The sequence below is a fragment of the Oncorhynchus gorbuscha genome, linkage group LG14, assembly GCF_021184085.1.
Source record: "Oncorhynchus gorbuscha isolate QuinsamMale2020 ecotype Even-year linkage group LG14, OgorEven_v1.0, whole genome shotgun sequence".
Classification (NCBI taxonomy): domain Eukaryota; kingdom Metazoa; phylum Chordata; class Actinopteri; order Salmoniformes; family Salmonidae; genus Oncorhynchus; species Oncorhynchus gorbuscha.
In genome coordinates this window covers 33,290,115-33,315,019 of record NC_060186.1, presented here as the reverse complement: position 1 = coordinate 33,315,019, position 24,905 = coordinate 33,290,115, and the positions used below count along the sequence as shown (strand labels likewise).

The 24,905-nt window shown below is 43.2% G+C and overlaps 2 protein-coding genes across 4 annotated transcripts in view; both read right to left on the bottom strand.

Moving 5' to 3' along the window:
• LOC123994815 (neuronal tyrosine-phosphorylated phosphoinositide-3-kinase adapter 2-like) overlaps positions 1-23,652 on the bottom strand; it is a 31,354-nt gene extending 7,702 nt beyond the window's left edge. Inside the window, exons 1-3 of the mRNA XM_046297825.1 lie at positions 23,355-23,652; positions 8,907-9,107; positions 4,533-4,642 (exon numbers count right to left, since the gene is read on the bottom strand). Coding sequence (XP_046153781.1) covers positions 4,533-4,642; positions 8,907-9,107; positions 23,355-23,652 — 609 coding nt within the window. The remainder of the gene's footprint in view (positions 1-4,532; positions 4,643-8,906; positions 9,108-23,354) is intronic.
• A 2-nt stretch (positions 23,653-23,654) lies between these two features.
• Positions 23,655-24,905, bottom strand: part of nyap2a (neuronal tyrosine-phosphorylated phosphoinositide-3-kinase adaptor 2a) — a 90,575-nt gene continuing 89,324 nt past the window's right edge. For all 3 annotated transcript variants that reach the window (XM_046297823.1, XM_046297822.1, XM_046297824.1), the window contains exon 4: positions 23,655-24,478. In XM_046297823.1, the coding sequence (XP_046153779.1) occupies positions 23,655-24,478 (824 nt within the window). The remainder of the gene's footprint in view (positions 24,479-24,905) is intronic.

Below are 24,905 nucleotides of genomic sequence, written 5' to 3'. Positions count from 1 at the left end.
CAAACTGTTCCTGGATGGTTGGGAGAAGTTGCTCTCTGAGGATGTGTTGGTACCATTCTTTATTCAATGCTGTGTTAGGAAAATTATGAGTGAGCCCACTCCCTTGTCTGAGAAGCAACCCCACACATGAATGGTCTCAGGATGCTTTACTGTTGGCATGGCACAGGAATGATGGTAGCGCTCACCTTATCTTATCCAGACAAGCTTTTTCCCCGATGCCCCAAACAATCGGAAAGGGGATTCATCAGAGAAAATTACTTTACCCCAGTCCTCAGCAGTCCAATCCCTGTACCTTTTGCAGAATATCAGTCTGTCCCTGATGTTTTTCCTGGAGGGAAGTGGCTTCTTCCTTGGCCGCCGCCCTGAAGCCTTCTTCACAACAATTGAACCGCTCTTCTTGAAGTTCTTGATGATCCGATAAATGGTTGATTTAGGTGCAATCTTACTGGCAGCAATATCATTGCCTGTGAAGCCCTTTTTGTGCAAAGCAATGATGACGGCATGTGTTTTCTTGCAGGTAACCATGGTTGACAAAGGAAGAACAAGTATTCCAAGTACCACCCTCCTTTTGAAGCTTCCAGTCTGTTATTCGAACTCAATCAGCATGACAGAGGGATCTCCAGCCTTGTCCTCGTCAACACTCACACCTGTGTTAACGAGAGAATCAATGACATGATGTCAGCTGGTCCTTTTGTTGCAGGGCTGAAATGCGTTGGACATGGTTTCTGGGGGATTCAGTTCATTTGCATGGCAAAGAGGGACCTTGCCATTAATTGCAATTCATCTGATCACTCTTCATAACATTCTGGAGTATATGCAAATTGCCATCATACAAACTGAGGCAGCAGACTTTGTGAAAATGTATTTTGGTGTCATTCTCAAAACTTTTGGCCATGACTGTAGATAATATATTGAATGGCACACATGGTTGCATCTGTACCATTGTTTCAAGTCCAATGCGCTGGAGCTGTTGTTACATTTGTATCATATGAGGGGTGCACAACGAACATGGTCATTCGTATAATTTTATTTCTTTTTTTATTTCTTTTATTTTTGTGAGAACCCTTTGCACAGGCAAGTCTGACGAGGCTTAGCAGTACCACAGCCTCTGCCAAAGAATCAAACGGAGCATTGCTTTGTGTTTGTGGTTGCACCTTTACAATGCCGAAAACCTCTCATCTCTCAAACTACAAGAGTTTTTCTTTACATTGGAGATTTGCAGGATGCTTTAAATGGGTCCACACAAATTAAACATGAGTAAAGAACTATGAAAGTAGTTTAAATAAACCCTATTTATTCTATGAAAGAAAAAATGATACAGAAAATTGATTATTTGCAGTATGGATCAGATTACCACAAAATAAATTATTAGGAAAAGTTTAGGTGTGCCACAGAAAGTTTCATCCCATCAAGGTGTGCCACGGTTAAGAAAAGGTTGGGAACCAATGGTCTAGGTTTATGTTATAGACAGAAGTAGAAAATAGCTGGTAGTGAGTGCTACTGCTTTCCTAATGTTAAGGAAAGGTACAGACAGTAGTGTTTGTTGAATGAGACCACAAGTCTATGTTAATGTATGTATTGTCTTGGCAGATGTGTTGGTTGTGAAGTGTGTGTTGATTTTGTCTGAATAGATCAGGTATGTATTGTCAGTAGCCTACGTAGGCTCCATGTGTATAACACTATATGATGTATTGATGTGTATAAGACTGTCCTCCTTTCCATGAACAGTAAAACACAGTGTCATCATTGACCAATGCTTATATAACAGTAAATTCAAGTGTAGACATTATGGTCATCAAATATTCAATTATTCAGATAGGAAGTTTAAGCAGTATTTATGTAATTGTGAAACATGGCCCACTGCATGTTCATACACACAAACACACAAATACACAAACATGCACACAGTAAGACATTCATTGGAAAACACACATAACAACAAATGCTTTTTCAGCATTCTCACAATATATAGACAAGGACACAGACACAAAAAGGACACAGAAAGGGAGGAATGACAGAACGATTTGACAAGGTTTTATTTTCTTGGCCTCTGTTTTGATTGGATGACTTTCAGTAGGATAGGCCTTCTGTTTTTAGTTAGACTAGTTTTTCTAAGAGCTAGGGAGTGAGAATGAAGAAGGCTGGGTAGCTTAGTTCTGATTCGTGCAAATGGTTGAGTGACCTGTCTTAGTGTGTGTGTGTGTGTGTATGTTTGTGTGTGTGTGAGTGTTTGTGTGTGTGAGTGAGTGTGTGTGCATGTTGTTTGTGTATTGTGTGTGTAGCATGTCACTTCTGAAGCATCATATGCTACCTCCCCAGAAGAGAGATACATATGTATACATCAATGAGACATGTTCAAGAATGGTTGAACACTCATAAAGAGATATAAGAAAAGTAAAAACTTGTTCCATAACCAACAGCATACACAAACACATAGTGCTCTCAATAAACATTCCACAAACAGTACCAGTCAAAACTTTGGACACACCTACTCATTCAACGGTTTTTCTTTATTTTTTACTATTGTCTACTTTTTAGAATAATAGTGGAGACATCAACACTATAAAATAACACATATGGAATCATGTAGTAAACAAAAAAGTATATTTTAGATTCTTGAAAGCAGCCACCCTTTGCCTTGATGATAGCTTTGCACAATCTTGGCATTCTCTCAACCAGCTTCATGAGGTAGTCACACGGCGGTTGGAACCAAAAATCTCAAATTTGGACTCATCAGACCAAAGGACAGATTTACACCAGTCTAATGTCCATTGCTCGTGCTTCCTGGCCCAAGCAAGTCTCTTCTTCTTATTGGTGTCCTTTAGTAGTGGTTTCTTCACAACAATCCAACCATGAAGGCCTGATTCACAGAGTCTCCTCTGAACAGTTGAGGTTGAGATGTGTCTGTTACTTGAACTCTGTGAAGCATTTATTTGGGCTTCAATTTCAGAGGCTGGTAACTCTAATGAAAGTTATACTCTGCAGCAAATGCATTCCAGTGACTACCTCATGAGGTTGGTTGAGAGAATGCCAAGAGTGTGCAAAGCTGTCATAAAGGCAAAGGGTAGCTACTTTGAAGGATCTGAAATATATATATTGAATTGTTTAACACTTTTTTGGTTACTATATGACTCCATATATTTTGTCTTCACTGTGATTCTACAATGTAGAACATAGTAAAAATAAAGAAAAACCCTGGAATGAGTAGGTGTGTCCAAACTTTTAACTGGCACTGTATGTTGTGTATACATACAGTGCTGCGGAAAAGCATTTGCCCCCTTTCGGATTTTCAAAATCTTTGCATATTTGTTATTAGATTTTGTAATCAACCAAAACCTAATATTAGATAAAGGGAACCTGAGTGAACAAATAACACAACAATTACAACATGATTTAATTTATTTCATAAACAAAGTTATGCAACTGATCAACAATTACAGGAAGCTTTCTTTGCAGTCATTGCAGTTAAGGTGGCACAAACAGTTATTGAGTGTAAGGGGGCAATTACTTTTTTACACAGGGGAACTGGGTGTTGTATAACTTTGTTAATTAAATAAATACAAATAATATATCGATTTTTTGTTATTTGTAAACTTAGGTTCCCTTTATCTAATATTAGGTTTTGGTTGAAGATCTGATAGCATTCAGTATCAAAAGTATGCAAAAATAGAGCAAATCAGAAAGGGGCAAATGCTTTTTCATGGCCCTGTATATACATACATCAAACATGAAATTAGTCACGTTTGGTCATTTTTAGAAGTAGAAGCTGCACATCTGCTTGGGGTTTGGGAACTGAAGGTGCTGCCAGGGAGAAAAGCAGGTAAAATGCTGTGTAAAAGACAGGACAGTTAAAATGCCAGGCATAGGTCAAAGTCCTGATCAATGTTTAGATTAAAGGGTCAGGTTATAGCATAGATGGTCATAGAGGTAAACGAAAAGGGAAGATGGAAGGTGCCAGTTATGGACCAGATCGAAGTCCAGGTTAAGGGCCAGCTAAAGGCACAGGTGGAGGTAAGGTCAAAGTGCAGTGGTACGGTTCCAGTAAATTGGAAGTTTCAGTCAGTGTACAAAGGGAAGGGCTTAGCTGAAGTAAGTAAGGGCCAGCTAAATTAAGGAGGGACAGGTAGGTATAGTGTTAAAAGTAAAAGGAGGAGGGAGGAAGAAAGTTTGCCCTGGCTCCTTGTCCTGAGATGGAAACAGATTATTATATCACTGAGGTTTGATGTCTGTATATATGAGTATACCAATTAACTTGAAATACCACAGGATGAAGATGTCTCCACAAAAACAAAACACAAATAAGCAGAGTGACCCTGGATAAATGCAATACAGACGAGACAAAACAGCTACATAGTGGTGGGACAGGTGACAGGGGGATGGTGCTTCGGGGTGAGGAAAATACGATTTGGGGATGGGGTCAGACAGCCGACACACAGGTGAACACAGAGAGACAGGGACAAGGGCCCCACATGGGCTCACAAGCACTTTCTTTCTAGCTTGCTCTCTTATTCTGTGGTGGCATGCGGCGGTACCTGACTATAGCCTGGCTGGGGCTCGGAGGGCTGGTGCTGGGGAGTCCCGCACGGGGAAGGAACCCCCGATGTAGAGGCTGACCGGCCCAGCTTACACACCGCTTTGGATTCTGTAGGGAGACGTGCTCAGTCGGTTAGGATGTACAGTACATTGTTGCTAGGGATGGTCTGAGGACCTGTGTTGTAAGGGCCGATAGTGTTGTCAGGACCTATAGGCACATTTGCCCTGTCCTTCGTTTAGCTGTGCTTTAGCCTTCAAAAGGAGTTCAAACCCAAATAATGAAACATAATTCTTTCGGTTAGCTAACCTTGACTGCTCTGTCCTCAGCAGCTGCGTTTTATTAACTTCATCTCAGTGGCACTGAATGTCAGAAATGCATAGTGGTCACACAAGTTGCATTTCAGTTGCATATGACTTTAACCAACTCAACAGTAAATTCAAGAAGAGATCAATCTTAATTTACAGTGCATTCGGAAAGTATTAAGAACCCTTGACTTTTTCCAAATGCTGTTAAGTCACAGGCTTATTCTAAATAATAATAATATAATAATATATGCCATTTAGCAGACGCTTTTATGCAAAGCGACTTACAGTCATGTGTGCATACATTCTACGTATGGGTGGTCCCGGGGATCAAACCCACTACCCTGGCGTTACAAGCGCCATGCTCTACCAACTGAGCTACAGAAGGACCACGATGAATTAAATGTTTTTTTCCCTCATCAGCAGCAGGCAATGGGAGACTTGTCAGGATCGAGGAAAAGATGAACGGAGCTAAGTACACAGAGATCCTGTCACGCCTTGGTCTTAGTGTTTTGTGTTTTCGTTATATATTTGGTCAGGCCAGGGTGTGACATGGGTTTAAATGTTGTGTTTCGTATTGGGGTTGTGTAGGCATTGGGATTGCGGCTGAGTAGGGGTTGTAGCATAGGTTGCCTGCCTGAGGTGGTTCTCAATCAGAGTCAGGTGATTTTCGTTGTCTCTGATTGGGAACCGTATTTAGGTAGCCTGGGTTTCACTGTGTATTTTGTGGGTGATTGTTCCTGTCTCTGTGTAGTGTTCACCAGATAGGCTGTAATAGGTTTCACGTTCCGTTTGTTGTTTTTGTATTTATTAGTTATTTCATGTATCGTTCCATTTTTCTTCATTAAAGACATGAGTAACCACCACACTGCATTTCGGTCCGACTCTCTTTCTACAAACGAAGAACGCCGTTACAGAATCACCCACCACACACGGACCGAGCAGCGTGTTAACAGGCAGCGACAGCATGAGCAGCGAAGGGAGGACGTTATGGACAGCAGAAGTATGGAGTATACTACGTGGGAAGAAATAGACAGGTGGGCGGTCGACCCAGAGAGTGTGCGCTGGAGTAGTGCGAAGAGGGCTATAGGAGAATGGAGTCGAAGAGAAAGACACGGCAGCGACAGCATGAGCAGCGAAAGGAGGATGAATTATTCGGAGAATGGACATGGGAAGACGTGTTGGATGGCAAAGGTTGTTACACTTGGGAGGAGATACTGGCCGGAAGAGATCGCCTCCCATGGGAACAGGTGGAGGCACTTAGGAGAGCAGAGGCAGCAGGAGATAGGAGCCGACGATACGAGGGAACACGGTTGGCAAGGAATCCCGAAAAGCAGCCCCAAAAAATTATTGGGGGGGCTTACAGGGGTATGGCTATGCCATGTAGGAGACCTGCGCAAACTCCTGTGCTTACCGGGGGGCTAGAGAGACCGGGCAGGCACCGTGTTATTTATGCTATGGAGCACACAGTGTTTCCAGTGCGGGTGCATAGCCCGGTGCGGTTCATACCAGCCCTTCGTATTGGCCGGGCTAGAGTGGGCATCGAGCCAGGTAAGGTTGGGCAGGCTCGGTGCTCAAGAGCTCCAGTGCACCTGCACGGTCCGGTCTATCCAGCGCCACCTCCACACACCAGTCCTCCGGTAGCAGCTCCCCGCACCAGGCTTCTTGTGCATGTCCTCGCTCCAGTATCACCAGTGCCAGCACCACGCATCAGGCCTACAGTGCGCCTCGCCTCACCTGTGCTGTCGGAGTCTCCTGTCTGTTCAGCGCTATCAGAGCCTTCCTCCTCTACAGCGCTGCCGGAGCCTCCTGCCTGTTCGGAGCAGCCTGAGATGTCAGTCTGCATGAAGCAGCCAGAGCTGTCAGTCTGCATGAAGCAGCCAGAGCTGTCAGTCTGCATGAAGCAGCCAGAACTGTCAGTCTGCAAAGGGCTGCCAGTCTGCAAGGAGCTGTCAGTCTGCAAGGAGCTGTCAGTCTGCAGGGTGCTGTCAGCCTGCATGGAGCAGTCAGAGCTGTCAGTCTGTATGAGGCAGCCAGAGCTGTCAGTCTGCATAAAGCAGCCAGAGCTGTCAGTCTGTATGAAGCAGTCAGAGCTGTCAGCTTGCATGGAGCAGTCAGAACTGTCAGTCTGTATGAAGCAGCCAGAGCTGTCAGTCTGCATGAAGCAGCCAGAGCTGTCAATCTGTATGAAGCAGCCAGAGCTGTCAGTCTGCAAAGAGCTGCCAGTCTGCATAGAGCAGCTAGATCCGCCAGTCAGCCATGATCTTCTAGATCTGCCAGTCAACCAGAATCTTCCAGATCTGCTAGTCAACCAGAATCTTTCAGATCCGCCAGCCAGCCAGGATCTACCGGAGCCGGCTACCTACCTGAGCTTCATCTCAGTACTGGGCTTCCTCTCAGTACTGGGCTTCCTCTCAGTACTGGGCTTTCTCTCAGTACTGGGCTTCCCCTCAGTTCCGGGCTGCCCCTCAGTCTCGAGCTGCCCCTCAGTCCCGAGCTGCCCCTCAGCCCCGAGCTGCCCCTCAGTCCCAAGCTTACCCTCAGTCCCGAGCTGCCCCTCAGTCCCGAGCTGCCCCTCAGTCCCGAGCTGCCCCTCAGTCCCGAGCTGCCTCAGTCCCGAGCTGCCCCTCAGTCCCGAGCTGCCCCTCAGTCACGAGCTGCTCCTCAGTTCAGTGGGGTTCTGGGTGAGGACTATTAGGCCATGGTCGGCGGCGAGGGTGGATTATCCCGGGACGCGAAGGGGAGGAACTATGACTTTAATGGAGTGGGGTCCACGTCCCGAGCCGGAACCGCCACCATGGACAGACGCCCACCCGGACCCTCCCTATGGTTTTGAGGTGCGTCCGGGAGTCCGCACCTTAGGGGGGGGGGCGGTTCTGTCACGCCTTGGTCTTAGTGTTTTGTGTTTTCATTATATATTTGGTCAGGCCAGGGTGTGACATGGGTTTAAATGTTGTGTTTCGTATTGGGGTTGTGTAGGCATTGAGATTGCGGCTGAGTAGGGGTGTAGCATAGGTGGGTGATTGTTCCTGTCTCTGTGTAGTGTTCACCAGATAGGCTGTAATAGGTTTCACGTTCCGTTTGTTGTTTTTGTATTTATTAGTTATTTCATGTATCGTTCCGTTTTTCTTCATTAAAGACATTAAAGGCATTTCGGTCCGACTCTCTTTCTACAAACGAAGAACGCTGTTACAGATCCTTGATGAAAACCTGCTCCAGAGCGCTCAGGACCTCAGACTGGGGTGAAGGTTCACCTTCTAACAGGACAATGACCCTAAGCAAACTGCCAAGACAATGCAGGAGTGACTTCGGGACAAGTCTATGAATGTCCTTGAGCGGCCCAGCCAGAGCCCAGACTTGAACCTGATCAAACATCTCTGGAGCGACCTGAAAATTGCTGTGCATCAACGCTCCCCATCCAACCTGAGAGAGCTTGAGAGGATCTGCGGAGAAGAATTGGAGAAACTGCACAAATACAGGTGTGCCAAGATTGTAGCATCACACCCAAGAAGACTCAAAGGTGTTTCAATAAAGTACTGAGGAAAGGGTCTGAATAGCTATGTAATTGTGATATTTCATTAAAAAATGTCTAAAAACCTGTTTTTGTTTTGTCATTATGGGATATTCTGTGTATATTGATGAGGGAATAAAAAATAAAACATTTTGGAGTAAATCTGCAAAGTCACAAATTGTCAACTGATCTGAATCATTTCCCAATGCACTGTATCAAGGATTCTGAGCCACATTTTGTACACATTAAAATTTGATGATGTAAACATTCATTTCTTTCACCATATCTGAATTATTTAGCCTTCCATGATATAATTCATTTTTTTTTATGTTATAAAATACTCATATAGCCTACTTATAATTCTCAAATGTCATGCCAATACATTTAGTAGAGACTTTTCATGTGTCTTCCAAATTATTAGCTCTTACCAATCGAACACTATGGGCTCCAACATTGGAAGTCTAATAATTGTTTAACTATTTCCATCTAAAACACATTCTCTTTTACATTCATTTCTGTAATTTAAATATTGTGTGTAACTCCAGGCAGAGGCCCTCACCTGTGACCCCACTCCCCAGCATCATGGTGGGGCTGACAGAAGAGCGTCCCAGGCGGCTGGGCATGGCAGTGGGGTTGGGTGAATGTCCGGAGGGCCCATCCCAGTCCTGGGATTTGGGAGACTCCTGGCTGCCTCCGTGGTGAGCTTTGCTCTCGTGCCTAGATAGAGGTTCTGTACTGTGGCTCCTGGTCTTGGCCTCACCTGGGAGGGAGAGGGTTGTTTTGAAAAGGCTATTACATTTAGTAAATGCTTATACACAATCTATATGCACGCCACCACTACACTAAAACCTCTGGACTCAGTGTACCATAGTCCCCTTCCTGTTATTACTGAAACCAGGCCACCATCTAGCATTTACACATACAGCCCAATTCTGATCTTTTTCCCAAATATTGTAGAAAGAGCTGTCAAAAGACCAATACATGGAAATAATACCAGAATTTGTCTGCCTGTTTAAGCGCAGCATACCGATCTTTCATCTCTTTTTAATTGGAGGCATACCACCTGTGTTTATACTACCAAACTAAGAACCTAATTCAGATTTGATTTTCATATCAAATTTTTATTTATGACTGTCCACACTCAGATTTACATGTGACCCATATCAGATTTCTGCATTTACACTGATGTAGCCAATGAAGTAGCATACAGATGAAATGCTCATTTTCTGTCACTGTTCCTTTACATTTTGGGTGCTTGTCATAGTAGCGGCAGGTCATATGCAAAAAAGCCAATTCACAGCAAAAAAATCTGATCTGAGGGTCCAGACTGAGGTCACATATGGAACATGAGAATTGTATCAGGATTGAGATCTACCAGTGGTGGTCAGTGCCGTTTAAGATGAGGGAGGACAAAACATGTTTTATGAGCAAGGCCTTATTTCTATTACTGCATGACTCTGATTCATATTCAATTCACCCAGTTCACATGGTACTTTCATTTTCCCTATACTCATGAGGTTGCTACAACCTAGCCTATGAATGAAAGTTTACAACATAGGTGCACACAGGTCGAGAGACAAATTTGAGGTGATAGACAGTGACATTCAATACCGCCTTGCACACTCTAGCCTGCATCTAGCTGCTATAGGGTGTAATCATTTGTCCAACAGTTGCAGTTTTTTTTACTTTTAAGAAACATTTTTTAACATAATCAACGGAATGAATACACCTTTGATCACACGTAAACAGAGTTCACTCTCATAACAGCCACATAGTATTTGTTTGTGGACTTTAATGCACAACAAATCAAAAGCTTACCTTGACTTGGAGGAGTTCCAGTGTTGTGTTGGAAAGTCATAGCCAGCTAGCTAACATAGCATCCCTCTGTTTGAGCAGTGTGTTTCAGTAGGCTAGTAGGCTAAGCTAGCTAGATGCATTTGCTGAAACTGAGAGTGAAAAAAATGACAAAATCTCTCTCTATTTCTCTCTTGCTTCTCCTTCTTTTTGGAATAAATGAATTTACTCAAAACTGTTCAATTATTGTCTCCCTCTCTCTTCGAGTCAACTACTCACCACCTTTTATTCACTGCAGTGCTAGATAGCTGTAGCTTATGCTGTCAGTGCTAGATTAATTATCTGATCCTTTGATTGGGTGGACAACATGTCAGTTCATCATTCAAGAGCTCTGATAGGCTGGAGAACAACCTCCTGAAGTTGTCATAATGTGTAAGTCTATGGGAGGGGGTGAACACCATGAGCCTCCTAGGTTTTGTATTGGATTCAATGTACCCAGAGGAGGACAGAAGCTAGTTTTCCTCCGGCTACACCATGGTGCTATCCTACAAAGTGCTGTTGAGGCTACTGTAGACCTTTGCAAAATAGTGTGTTTTAATCAGTTATTTGGTGATGTGATTATGTTTAGTATAGTATTATCTAAAAGGTTTTACTTTTAAAATGTTTTACAATTGACATTTTTATGAACTTCACTGAGGAGGATGGTTCTTCCATTCCTCCTCTGAAGAGCCTCCACTGAGATCCGCATTTGGAAGTGGTATAAATTGGAAGTCAAAAATTTGATTTCATATTTATTTTGTCTGTTCACCCATTTCACCTGTTGACCCATTAGTGAAAAGATCAGATAGGTATCAGATATGGAAATAATTAGCATAAGATCTGATTTGGGATTCCTGTGCAAACACAGCCATTGACTAGCTCACAGAACTGGCTTGTTCTTGATGTCCCCCGTACCTCATCATGATTAGGGAAAACTGCATTCGATTATATGCTACCCAGACATGGAATGAACTCCAGGAAAAATTGGACAAACCTATTCCCCTATGGTTGTTTTAATGCCATGATTGGTTGATTGATTATGTGTATTTTGTAATTGCTTCCCTGTTGTATACATTTAATTTGATATGACTTCCCTGTCTAAGCAAAGGTTCATGTTTACTTCCAGAGTGTATTTATTTTGTATTGATGCATGTGTTTATTATTTTGAATGTTGTGCAAGGGTCACAAAAAAAACACGAGTTTCAATATGACATCCCTGTCATGCCCTGACCTTAGTTATCTTTGTTTTCTTTATTATTTTTGTTTAGATCAGGGTGTGACGAGGGTGGTATGTGTGTTTTCATCTTGTCTAGCGTTTTTTGTATATCTATGGGGTTTTGGTTTGTCTAGCTAAATGTAGGTCTATGGTGGCCTGAATTGGTTCCCAATCAGAGGCAACTGTTTATCATTGTCTCTGATTGGGGATCCTATTTAGGTTGCCATTATCCATTTTGGTTTTGTGGATTATTGTCTATGTGTAGTTGCATGTCAGCACTCGTGTTTATAGCGACACGTTTGTTTAGTGTTCTTCGGTGTTCTTCGGTGTTCTTCGGTGTTCTTCAGTGTTCTTCAGTGTTCTTCAGTGTTCTTCAGTGTTCTTCAGTGTTCTTCAGTGTTCTTCAGTGTTCTTCAGTGTTCTTCAGTGTTCTTCAGTGTTCTTCAGTGTTCTTCGTTTAAATAAAGAGGAATGTATTCATCTCACGCTGCTCCTTGGTCTCCTCGTTATGACAAACGTTACAATCTCTGACTAAATAAATGTTAAATCACCCCAAATCAATAAAAATAAAAATCTTCAATCAGGGCACCACTCCAATCCTCTCAGATCAACACTGCACAGGTCCCTAAGGAGTCCTTGGGTCTTTTGGGGTGTTAAGATACTGCGGTATGATATGACCACGGGGTGTCACTATAGAGCTGAATACTGTTGGGTGCAGAGGTGTGTAGCTAGAAAGGAGGAGGCCATATTTCCCAAAATTGTGTTCTGGTCATCCCTTCTCTTCTACACTGTCCATTTATGCATGCTTATTCTACTCATGCTTTCTCCGCCCGCCCACACGTCCTCATGCCTCTTTTCCTGTCCTCTGCTGGGCGGCTGGGCTGTCTTTTTAAACCCTGCAACCTGCGCTCACAGCCTGTCCATTTGCCACCACATTCATCACGTCCTTCATGTGCGCTAAAGGCATTAAGGAAATTGCTTTGCTAGCAGATGAAAGCTTTTTTCAATTATATTCACTGGCAAGTGTATGAGCCGTAATAACCTTCTTGAGCACGGTCCATTTGCCAGCCAGAGCAGAGGATAGAGAGAGGGCGAGAGAGAGAGAGAGAGAGAGAGAGAGAGAGAGAGAGAGAGAGAGAGAGAGAGAGAGAGAGAGAGAGAGAGAGAGTTTTCGTGTTGCTATGTCACCCTGTAGCACTCACATCTCTAGTCAAGAAGTGCTTTGAAAGGCTGGTCACAGCTCACATCAACACCATCATCACACTCTGGACCTACTCCAAATCGCATACTGCTCCAATAGAGCCACAGTTGATGTAATCTCTATTGCACTCCACACTGCCCTTTCCCACCTGGACGAAAGAAACACCTACATGAGAATGCTGTTCATTGAGCACCTTGGCATTCTTGGGCACAGGGACGATGGTGGTCTGCTTCAAACATGTAGGTATTGCAGACTTGGCCAAGGAGAGGTTGAAAAACACAAAATAGCACAATTGGTCAGGAGCGTGTGTGTGTGTGTGATCTGCATCATGATAGGCCTATGGGAGAAGCATTTGTTTCACAGGAGTTCTGGGCTCCCGAGTGGTCAAAGATACTGCATCGCAGTCGTCTAAGGTACTGCATCGCAGTGCTAGATGTGCCACTGGAGATCCTGGTTCAAGTCCAGGCTCTCTCACAGCTGGCCGCGACCGGGAGACCCATGGGGTGGCAGACAATTGGCTGAGCGTCGTCCGGGTTAGGGGAGGGTTTGTCCGGCAGGAATGTTCTTGTCCCATCGCACCCTAGCGACTCCTGTGGCGGGCCGGGTACAGGTGTACGGCGTTTGCTCCGAAACATTGGTGCGGCTGGCTTCCGGGTTAAGCAGGCATTGTGTCAAGAAGCCGTGCGGCTTGGCTGGGTTGTGTTTTGGAGGACGCACGGCCCTCGACCTTCGCCTCTCCCGAGTCCATACGGGAGTTGCAGTGATGAGACAAGACTAACTACCAATTGGATACAACGAAATTGGGGGAAAAACGGGGTTTTAAGTTCTGGGCTCATGCTACTTCTCCTTGCTGGACAAACACTGACTGACAGCGTCTGTGCACACACACACACCACCTGTTAGTCTTACCTCCTCCATGCTCCCTCAATTCCACAGCAGATAACATACACACTATAAACACATACACATGTAAATGTGTTGTAGATATGTGATAGTATAGTAGTGGCCTGAGGGCACACACTTAAAGTTTACATACACTTGGAGTCATTAAAACTAGCTTTTCAACCACTCCACAAATTTCTTGTTAACAAACTATAGTTTCGGCAAGTCGGTTAGGACATCTACTTCGTGCATGACACAAGTAATTGTTCCAACAATTGTTTAGAGACAGATTATTTCACTTATAATTCACTGTATCACAAAGTGGGTCAGAAGTTTACATACACTAAGTTGACTGTGCCTTTAAACAGCATGGAAAATCCCAGAGAATGATGTCATGGCTTTAGAAGCTTCTAAGCTGATTGACATCATTTGAGTTCATTGGAGGTGTACATGTGGAAGTATTTCAAGGCCTACCTTCAAACTCAGTGCCTCTATACTTGACATCCTGGGAAAATGAAAAGAAATCAGCCTCAGAAAAAAATGTAGACCTCCACAAGTCTGGTTCATCCTTGGGAGCAATTTCCAAACACCTGAAGGTACCACGTTCATCTGTATAAACAATCGTACGCAAGTATAAACACCATGGGACCACGCAGCCGCCATACCGCTCAGGAAGGAGACTTTCTCTCCTAGAGAGTACTTTGATGCGAAAAGTGCCATTCAATCCCAGAACAACAGCAAAGGACCTTGTGAAGATGCTGGAGGAAACGGGTACAAAAGTATATATATCCACACTAAAACAAGTCCTGTATCGACATACCCTGAAAGACCGCTCAGCAAGGAAGAAGCCACTGCTCCAAAACTGCCATAAAAAAAGCCAGACTATGGTTTGCAGCTGCACATTGAGACAAAGATCGTATGTGGATATATTGAAGCAACATCTCAAGACATCCGTCCGGAAGTTAAAGCTTGGTCACAATTGGGCCTTCCAAATGGACAATGACCCCAAGCATTTTCCAAAGTTTTGGCAAAATGGCTTTAAGGACAACAATGTCAAGGTATTGGAGTGGCCATCCCAACGTCCTGACCTCAATCCCATAGAATATTTGTGGGAAGAACTGAAAAAGCTTGTGGGAGCAAGGAGGCCTAGAAACCTGATTCAGTTACACCAGCTCTGTCAGGAGGAATGGGACAAAATTCACCCACTTATTGTGGGAAGCTTGTGGAAGGCTACCCAAAATGTTTGACCCAGGTTAAACAATTTAATGGAAATGCTACCAAATACTAATTGAGTGTATGTTAACTTCTGACCCACTGGGAATGTGATGAAAGAAAGAAATAAAAGCTGAAGGTGAATGTAAACTTCTGACTTCAACTGTATGTTGTGAAATGTATTGTAATGTTTTTTAAATGGTATATAACTGCCTTAATTTTGCTGGGCCCCAGAAAGGGTAGATGCTAATGGGGATCCATTATACATACAAACATTGTCTGTTTTCTCTCTCCACATATCACTGGCTCTCTGATACATACGACACACACACATACACATATGACACTGCCTCCCTCTCTCTTTGTGCCTCTTAATCTATTTCCAACACTGTCTATCTTTCTCCTTCTGACAATGCCTCCACCTGCCCCTCCTCTTTTTTTCTTTCTTAAATGGCTTGTCTCTCTTTATTTATCTCTCAGGGTAGAAGACAGGTATAATCCGTAGGTGGATATATTCAATACTTTTTTGCAACTTTTTAGCAGTCACTCTGAATTTACCTAAATATTTTGAGACAGAACTGAAGATTAACATTCATTGAAGTATTACTTTAAGAAGCTACACTTGAGGTGGGGCTCCAGGAAAATCTGGTTCAGTCTCTCTTAGTAAAACATTCTCAAACCAACCTTTCTCAACCAAAATAAAAATAAATATAGCAGCCAACTGTCATTAAATTTTTTTTTTCCATATTTGAGTAAACATCTACAGTCCCAGTCAAAAGTTCAGACACACCTACACATTCCAGGGGTTTTATTTTATTTTTACTAGTATCTAATTTGTAGAATAATAGTAGACATCAAAACTATGAAAAAAACACATATGAAATCATGTAGTAATCAAAAAAGTGTTAAACAAATCTAAATATATTTTATACTTAGGAAGCCATCCTTTTGTCTTGATGACAGTTTTGCACCCTATTGGCGTTCTCTCCACCAGCTTCATGAGGTAGTCACCTGGAATTGCATATCAATTAACATTTGTGCCTTGTTAAAAGTTAATTTGTGGAATTTCAAATAAACTCAAAATAAAGGAAGAGAAATGACAGTCCATCATTTCTTTAAGACACAAAGGTCAGTAAATCCGGAAAAATTCATGTTTCTCGGAAAGGAAGACCCAGACTTCCCTCTGCTGCAGAGGATACGGTCATTAGAATTTCCAGCCTCAGATTGCAGCCCAAATAAATGCTTCAGAGTTCAAGTAACAGACACAGCTCAACATCAACTGTTCAGAGGAGACTGCGTGAATGAGGCCTTCATGGTCGAATTGCTGCAAAAAAACACCACAAAAGGTCACCAATAAGAAGAAGGCGACTTGCTTGGGCCAAGAAACACGCACAATGGACATTTAGATGGTGGAAATCTGTCCTTTGGTCTGATTAGTCCAAATTTTGGTTCCAACCGCTGTGTCTTTGTGAGAATCAGAGTAGGTGAACGGTTGATGATCTCTGCATGTGTGGTTCCCACCGTGAAGCATGGAGGAGGAGGTGTGATGGTGTGGGGGTGCTTTGCTGGTGACACTGTCAGTAATTTATTTAGAATTCAAGGCACACTTAACCAGCATGGCTACCATAGCAGTGGGACTATCATTTGTTTTTCAACAGGACAATGACCCAAAACACACCTCCAAGAAGGAGTGTGATGGAGTGTTGCATCAAATGACTTGGCCTCCACAATCACCCGACCTCAACCCAATTGAAATGGTTTGGGATGAGTTGGACCGCAGAGTGAAGGAAACACAGCCAAAAAGTGCTCAGCGTATGTGGGAACTCCTTCAAGACTGTTGGAAAAGCTTTCCAGGTGAAATTGGTTGAGAGAATGCCAAGAGTGTGCAAAGCTGTCATCAAGGCCAAGGGTGGCTAATTTGAAGGATCTAAAATCTAAATATATTTTTATTTGTTCAACACTTTTTTGGTTACTACATGACTCCATAAGTGTTATTTCATAGTTTTGATGTCTTCACTATTATTCTACAATGTCGAAAATAGAATAAATTAAGAAAAACCTTTGAATGAGTAGGTGTGTCCAAACTTGTGACTGGTACTGTATACATATTTTCCATGTGGGTAAACACTACGACTCTCGACTATCATCCGTACCATGTATTTGTTCCTATTCCTTTTCGCGTGTTGTATTCCTGCTACTCTCTGTGCTGTGCTGTGCTGTGAGTCTCAGGATGCATGCAATGCCAGGCCTATAAATAGGCCAGCCATGCTGTGTTATATTGCTGCTACACTGCTACACTGCTACACTGCTATGCTCCAGAATCTTCTAACCTCCCCTGCCTCTCTAGCCCCATGCTGCTGGATCCTGGAGGTTATACTTTTATTGGATGCACAGAGCTTAGTTGAGGTATTGCAGCCCATCAGAGGGCCCAAAATATCTCCCCCATGACACAGAGCAAAAGCCAATCGGAAACTATAAAACAATAAGACAAGCACTGCCGAATCCATAGACAGGAGACTGATATCAGCATGGCAAGTCAACACAGAATTATAGTGTTGCTGTGAAGAATAGATTCCTAATATGGACACCAAAAATTAAAAAGCTCTGTGTATTATTTCATAAAAACTGAAATCAATGGATTTAACCTAAATCAGTGCCATTCTAGACACAGAAATCAGACCTTACCCTCTTGATCCCATTTAGGGTGCATCACCTTATGGCTTGCCTTGCCGTGCATTACTGTGTGGCTTGCATTGCATGCCAGTATGTGGTTGATGGTGAAGAGGTCCTCATGAGAGTTTACTGTAATCTGTGGCGCACTTGCACTATAATCTGGTTCAATCTTCGACATCCACAGCAACGTTAAAGTTCCTATCTAACAGGATTCCAAGTGGGGATTAATAATCTCATTGAGAAAACTGGTTTGGAACATGTTTTTGAGTTGAGTACTTCAGTTGCTTTTTTATTCTTAGTCTGCACATGTGTGGGGGGATGAGTGTGTGAGATTGAGGGACTCTTTCTGTGTGTGTGTGTGCCCGTGCTTGTGATCTGCATCATGACAGGTTTATGGGAGAGGCAGTGTGTCACAGAAGTTCTAGATTCATGCTAATCCTCCTTGCTGGACACATACTCCTAACACTGGTTGACAGTGCCCGTGCACACACACCACCTGCTGATTTGGCCTCCTCTCCACATCTCGCTGGCTCTGATACATCCGGGCTCACACACTAGTGCTGAGCGATTAGTATTTTTTGAGGTCGGTTTGGTTATGATCACAGTTTTTTTTATTTCGATTTTTACACAGTACAGTAGATGCAATATGCATTATGTGGGTTGAATGCTGTAAACAACACAGAATATAAATAAAAAAAAGTCACATGATGGTAGTGACTGCCCATTACTGCTTCTCACTTATTAACCATCATTTATTGACGTTAATTTACTTAATAAAATATTTGTTTTATTTAATGACTTCCCATTTTTAACCATTTAATGTGTTTGAAGGTAGAACTCTGCATACCCTGCAGGCCCAGAGAGAAAATTAAATGCAGCTATAGGCCTACTGCCGACCAATCAGAAAGCTCAGATTACTATGTTTGCAGAGTTTTATCGAGCCAAAGACTGTAAAAACAAGCCTCGAGCGGACAGCAAAGTTGATACAGTGAGTAGACTAGAGAGAGACTCATTGACTAGAGAGAGACTCATTTAATACAACAAAGAGCTGATGTTTTTATAAGTTCCTGCTTAAATTAGTATTGACAGTGCTATTATCTTCAACACTTTTATAGAGTGCCTTCGGAAAGTATTCAGACCTCTTGACTTTTTCCACATTTTGATAATTTACAGCCTATTTCTGAAATGGATGAAAAAATCATTCGCAATCTACACACAATGACAAAGCAAAAACTGTTTTTTAGAAATTTGTGCACATTTTTTAACAATAAAAATATATTATTTACGTAAGTATTTTATTTGAGACTCAAAATTGAGCTCAGGTGCATCCTGTTTCCACTGATCATCCTTGAGATGTTTCTACAACTTGATTGGATTCTACCTGTGTTAAATGTAATTGATTGGACATGATTTGGAAAGGCACACGCCTGACTATATGAGGTCTCACAGTTAACAGTGTATGTCCAAGCAAAACCAAGCCATGAGGTTCAAGGAATTGTCCATAGAGCTTCCAACCTGACAGAGCTTGAGAGAATCTGTAGAGAAGAGTGGGAGAAACTCCCCAAACACAGGTGTGCCATGCTTGTAGCAACATACCAAAGAGACTCAATGCTGTAATCACTTTTAAAGGTCCTTCAACAAACTACTGACTAGTCTGACTAGTTATTTAAATGTGATTAAAATAAATTAATATATAAATTTGCTAATATGTCTAAAAAAACAGTTTTTGCTTTGTTGTTATGTGGTACTGTGTAGATTTATGAGATTTTATTTATTTATTTAAAATCCATTTTAGAATAAGGTTGTAATGTAACAAAATGAGGGAAAAGTCAAGGTGTCTGAATACTTTCCGAAGCCACTTTAAGTCATAAAATGCATGTTCTCCATACTTGCACTCATGCTATAACCAGCACTGGAGATGCAATCAATGAGTATAACGAAGTGTTTCAATAAGCTTGCATTGTTATTATTAGTAGCATGTGTCTTTTTTAGTATTGAGGAATATTTAACTTTCTCTGGTCATAGGTGTAACAACATGAATTGGTGCAGCTGGAAGACTGTGTCCCCTTTTCTCAGCGCAAGGAGGGAGAGTAGAGGAATGGTGAGACAGGTGAGGCAGCCTCCTTTCCTCCCTCCCCCCAGACCATCAGATGCAGGCCATCAGTCCAGTAAAATAAAGAAGGCAAATTATTAGGCTCACTCCGCTGTGTCTCACAACAAATACAACAAATAATCTATTACCATTGTGGTCACATAGATTGAAAAATATGTCTAATTTCTAAATGGTCTGAGAAGAACACCACTGGCAGGGCAATTCAACCAAAGCCAACATAGGCCTATAGCCTACTGTACAAACATTACTTACAGAACAGTTTTGAATCCTTAAGAGTCTATTGACACAGCCTTCAAGTTACATAATTTTAAAAATCCTGACAGATTCTGTCAATTTAAACTAGAGATATCAGTTTTTTGCATGGACTGCATTTCAATCCACCACATCTGCCAATGTCGGCCGATATACAGCTATGTTTGTCAGAGCATGAGACGTCCCGAAAATTGGCCTTCTTGTGAAAAGAGTAGCGTACAAAGGGTTTGGCCTTCAAACTAGTATGACCACTATGTGGAAAGGGGAGACTCTCAAATACACAATGGTAATCTCTGTTTTTTTTCTCACAAGTGTCACGGGACTCGTCTGAAGGTAACCCATACACAATACAGTTGAAGTCGGAAGTTGACATACACTTAGGTTGGAGTCATTAAATCTCGTTTTCAACCACTCCAAATATTTCTTGTTAACAAACTATAGTTTTGGCAAGTCGGTTAGGACATCTACTTTGTGCATGACACAAGTCATTTTTCCAACAATTGTTTACAGACAGATTATTTCACTTATAGTTCACTGTATCACAATTCCAGTGGGTCAGAAGTATGCATACAATAAAATAACTGTGCCTTTAAACAGTTTGGAAAATTCCAGAAAATTGTGTCATTGCTTTAGATGCTTATGATAGGCGAATTGACATAATTTGAGTCAATTGGAGGTGCCTGTGGATGTATTTCAAGCACCTACCTTCAAACTCAGTGCCTCTTTGCTTGACATAATAGGAAAATCAAAAGAAATCAGCTAAGACCTCAGAAAAAAATTGTAGACCTCCACAAGTTCATCCTTGGGAGCAATTTCCAAACACCTGAAGGTACCACGTTCATCTGTACAAGCAATAGTATGCAAGTATAAGTACCATGGGACCACGCAGCCATCATACCGCTCAGGAAGAAGATGTGTTCTGTCTCCTAGAGATGAACGTACTTTGTTGTGAAAAGTGCAAATCAATCCCAGAACAACAGCAAAGGACCTTGTGAAGATACTGGAGGAAACAGGTACAAAAGTATATATATCCACAGTGAAACGAGTCCTATGTCGACATAACCTGAAAGGCCGCTCAGCAAGGAAGAAGCCACTGCTCCTAAACCACCATAAAAAGCCAGACTACAGTTTGCAACTACACATGGGGACAAAGATCATACTTTTTGGAGAAGTGTCCTCTGGTCTGATGAAACAAAAATAGAACTGTTTGGCCATAATGACCATCGTTATGTTTGCAGGAAAAAGGGGGAGGCTTGCAAGCCGAAGAACACCATCCCAAACGTGAAGAACGGGGGTGGCAGCATCATGTTGTTGGGATGCTTTGCTGCAGGAGGGACTAGTGCACTTCACAAAACAGGTGGCATCATGAATAAGGAAAATTATATGGCTATATTAAAGCAACATCAGTCAGGAAGTTAAAGATTGGACGTAATTGGGCCTTCCAAATGGACAATGACCACAAGCACACTTCCAAAGTTGTGGCAAAATGGCTTAAGGACAACAAAGTCAAGGTATTGGAGTGGCCATCACAAAGCCCTGACCTCAATCCCGTAGAAGGAGGCCTACAAACCTGACTCAGTTGCACCAGCACTGTCAGGAGGAATGGGCCAAAATTCACCCAACCTTTTGTGGGAAGCTTGTGGAAGGCTACCCGCAACGTTTGACCCAAGTTAATCAATTTAAATGCAATGCTACCAAATACTAATTGAGTGTATGTAAACTTCTGTCCTACTGGGAATGTGATGAAATAAATAAAAGCTGAAATAAATTATTATTCACATTCTTAAAAAAAAGTGGTGACCCTAAGACAGGGATTTCTTACCAGGATTAAATGTCAGGAATTGTGAATAACTGAGCTTAAATGTATTTGGCTAAGGTGTATGTAAACTTCCGACTTCAACTGTATTTCCTGAGCTTTCTTATATCTCCAAGATACAGGACAGACACTTCAAAACCTTATTCCTGATTATTTATGTTACTTTTTTGCCATTTATGACTGTGTTATTCAATGCGTATCTATGGGCTACAGTATTAAAGGCAAAAGAAAATTGATTAAATAACGGCTTAGACTTTTTTTATATAAGTTAATGTTGCATAGGCTTATGTTTTTTAAAACATGTTTTAAAAATATATATTTTTGATAACCACTGACTAAGATTGTCATGTTTTGTCATATATTGTCATGTCTTGTCCCTGTGCTTTCTCTTTTATTCGTTTCCCCCTGCTGGTCTTATTAGGTTTCTTTCCCTCTCTCTCTATCCCTCTCTCTCTATCCCTCTCCCTCTCTATCGTTTCGTTCCTGCTCCCAGCTGTTCCTCATTCTCCTAACTACCTCGTTTACTCTTTCACACCTGTCCCCTATTTTGCCCTCTGATTAAGTCCCTATTTCTCTCTCTGCTTTCTGCGTCTGTCCTTGTCGGATCCTTGTTTGATGTTTGCTGTGCTGTGTTCTTGTTCCGTCGTGTTTTTGCCTTCTTCAGATGCTGCGTGTGAGCAGGTGTCTATTTCAGCTACGGCCTGCGCCAACCCGAAGCGACCTGCAGTCTGTGGTCGCTTCTCCTGTTGTTCCCCTCTACAGTAGAGGATTTCAGTTATTCCTGTTTGGACATTACCTGTGATAGTATCCAGGATTATCGTTTTTTGTTAAAGACTGGAATAAACTCTGTTTCTGTTAAGTCGCTTTTGGGTCCTCATTCACCTGCATAACAAAGATCATGTATTTTCAGGTAGAGATACTGTACCTCGCAAAGCAACTGCTTTCTTTCCCTCTTGTGCGTTCTCTCTTCTCTCCCTGACAAGTAAGGAAAGGAAAGGGGAATACCTAGTCAGTTGTACAACTGAATGCCTTCAACTGAAATGTGTCTTCCGCATTTAACCCAACCTTTCTGAATCAGAGAGGTGCGGGGGGCTGCCATAATCAACATCCAAGTGGGTTAACTGCCTTGCTCAGGTGCAGAATGACAGATTTGTACCTTGTCAGCTCTGGGATTCAATCCAGCAACCTTTTGGTTACTGGCCCAATGCTCTAACCACTAGGCTACCTGACACCCCAAAGTGGGTGAGCAATGCATTATGGTCATTGTAGTTTATTGCCAGTGTTCTGCACTAAACTGTGTAGAATATTGGTCTTTTGGAAACCACAACTCCCTTTTATATCGCACAGTCCTAGCTTGTTCTGACTCATCTCTACAGGACCATGTCTCAGGACTGCCTCAGGACTACCTGGCCTGATGTCTCCTGGCTGTCCCCAGTCCACCTGGCCATGCTGCTGATCCAGTTTCTGCTGTTTTGCCTGTGGCTATGGAACCCTGACCTGTTCACCAGACATGCTATCTTGTCCCAGATGCGCTGTTCTCGACTCTCTCTCCATCTTTACCACACCTGCTGTCTCAACCTCTCAATGCTTGGCTATGAAAAGCCAACTGACATTTACTCCTGAGGTGCTGAATTGTTGTATTCTCTACAATTTGACCCTGCTGGTCATCTATGAATGTTTGAACGTCTTGAAAACACCTCTGACACTGCCTTTACACCTCTGACACTGAATTTACATAGATCATTTGAGACAATTTAACCCTCATGAACAAACTATTGTATGTGCCAATACCTAATCATAGGCACTCACATTCAGCGGACTCCTTGACCTTCCTCCCTCCCGATCCCTTCTTTAGCATATTCCGGCCACCAGTAAACAGGTTGGTGAGTTCATCGAGAGGGCTTGTAGGGGTGCGGGAACGCGACATATTCTGCATGGAGCTGTGGGCCGAAGAAGAGTTACTCAGTTTGCCTCCCCCTTCCTGACCAACTGAGCTCTTGGCGGCATGCGCAACGGAGGAGGTGGATCGGGGCATGCTGCCACCTATCTTCAGGGCGTCATAAGGTGGTGGGCGCTTGAGGCTGAGCGGTGTGATCGAGCGACCCATGCTTACAGGTGAGGGACATGCGGAATGGCTTCTGGGATACCCATGAGCCGACGCCGATGCCTTGTAGAGAGTGGAGGGCAGGGGAGGGGCAGAGGAGCGACCAGACACAGTGATAGTGTGGGTGAATTGGAGATCCCGCTCTCTATCCTTCCCTTCTCCCGTTCTCGTTTCCTGTCTCTCTCTCTCTCCCCCTTGCGGTGGTGGGGGGAGGAGGAGGGGGGCGGAGCCTCAGAGGTCGTGGGAGAGGCACCTCCCCCGGGCTTGTTGGTGTACCCAGTGGCAACATTCTCCAGCATGGGCAGCTTTGTGACGTCCAGCGGAGTGAGGGGTGACTCATCCGAGTTAGGCGAGCACTGCGCAGGGGCTGGCGGAAAGACCAGCAAGGGCGGCCGATGGGTGAGCAGGTTGGGGAAGGGGGCGGGGATGTCACAGAGGGACCCCCGGGGGGTGGTGTGGGAGGAGGAGGAACGACCCTGCTCCATGTCCTGTTCCCACTTAGCGTCCTGGAGCATGTCGTCGAACATGGGGTATTTCATTTCCTCATAGACCGACTCACTCTGGTCCTCGTCCTCCAAGAGGCGTTGCTTCAGTTCCCTCTGAATGTTACCCACCATCTCGATGTAGACAGGCTCGTCCTCGTCCTCCGTATCTGGGGCTGGGCTCTGGCTCTGCGATGAGGACTTTTCCCTCCTTCCTTCCTTCCTGTTGCCATGATTCTGGATGTAGGACTCATCAAAGGAGGTACTCAGCTGCGTGTTAGGGTTCCTCTTTGGCTTGGGAGGAGGGATCCGCTTGTACTCCTCACTGAAAGGTCGCGACTTGGACGCTGCATGGGGGACAGACAGACAGTAGCGTTAAAACAGGTCATCAGCAGATAACCATGATACAAAGGACAATAGAGGCAGAATTGTATAAGATTAAGATCACTTTATTGGTCACGCCAAAATTTTACTTGCGCTTTTAAGCCTTCTGAAAGACACAGATAAATAAATATACATGGAGAGGTGCAGGAGACTGCCACACTGGACTTTTTTCCCCCACTTGCAAGTACATGGATATTTGTTTCTTCAGAGTTAGGGTTAGCATTAGGCTCAAGGTTGGGGGTAGAGTTGTCATTCCAAGCCAGGCTCAAATTCCAGCTCGGGCTTGTCTGGCTGTATACATAAAACATATATTTTTTTAAATGCAGCACCTTGTCTCTCTCCTCCTCTCTGTCAACGAGCAGGACAGGCAGTGCAGCCATCAACAGTGTG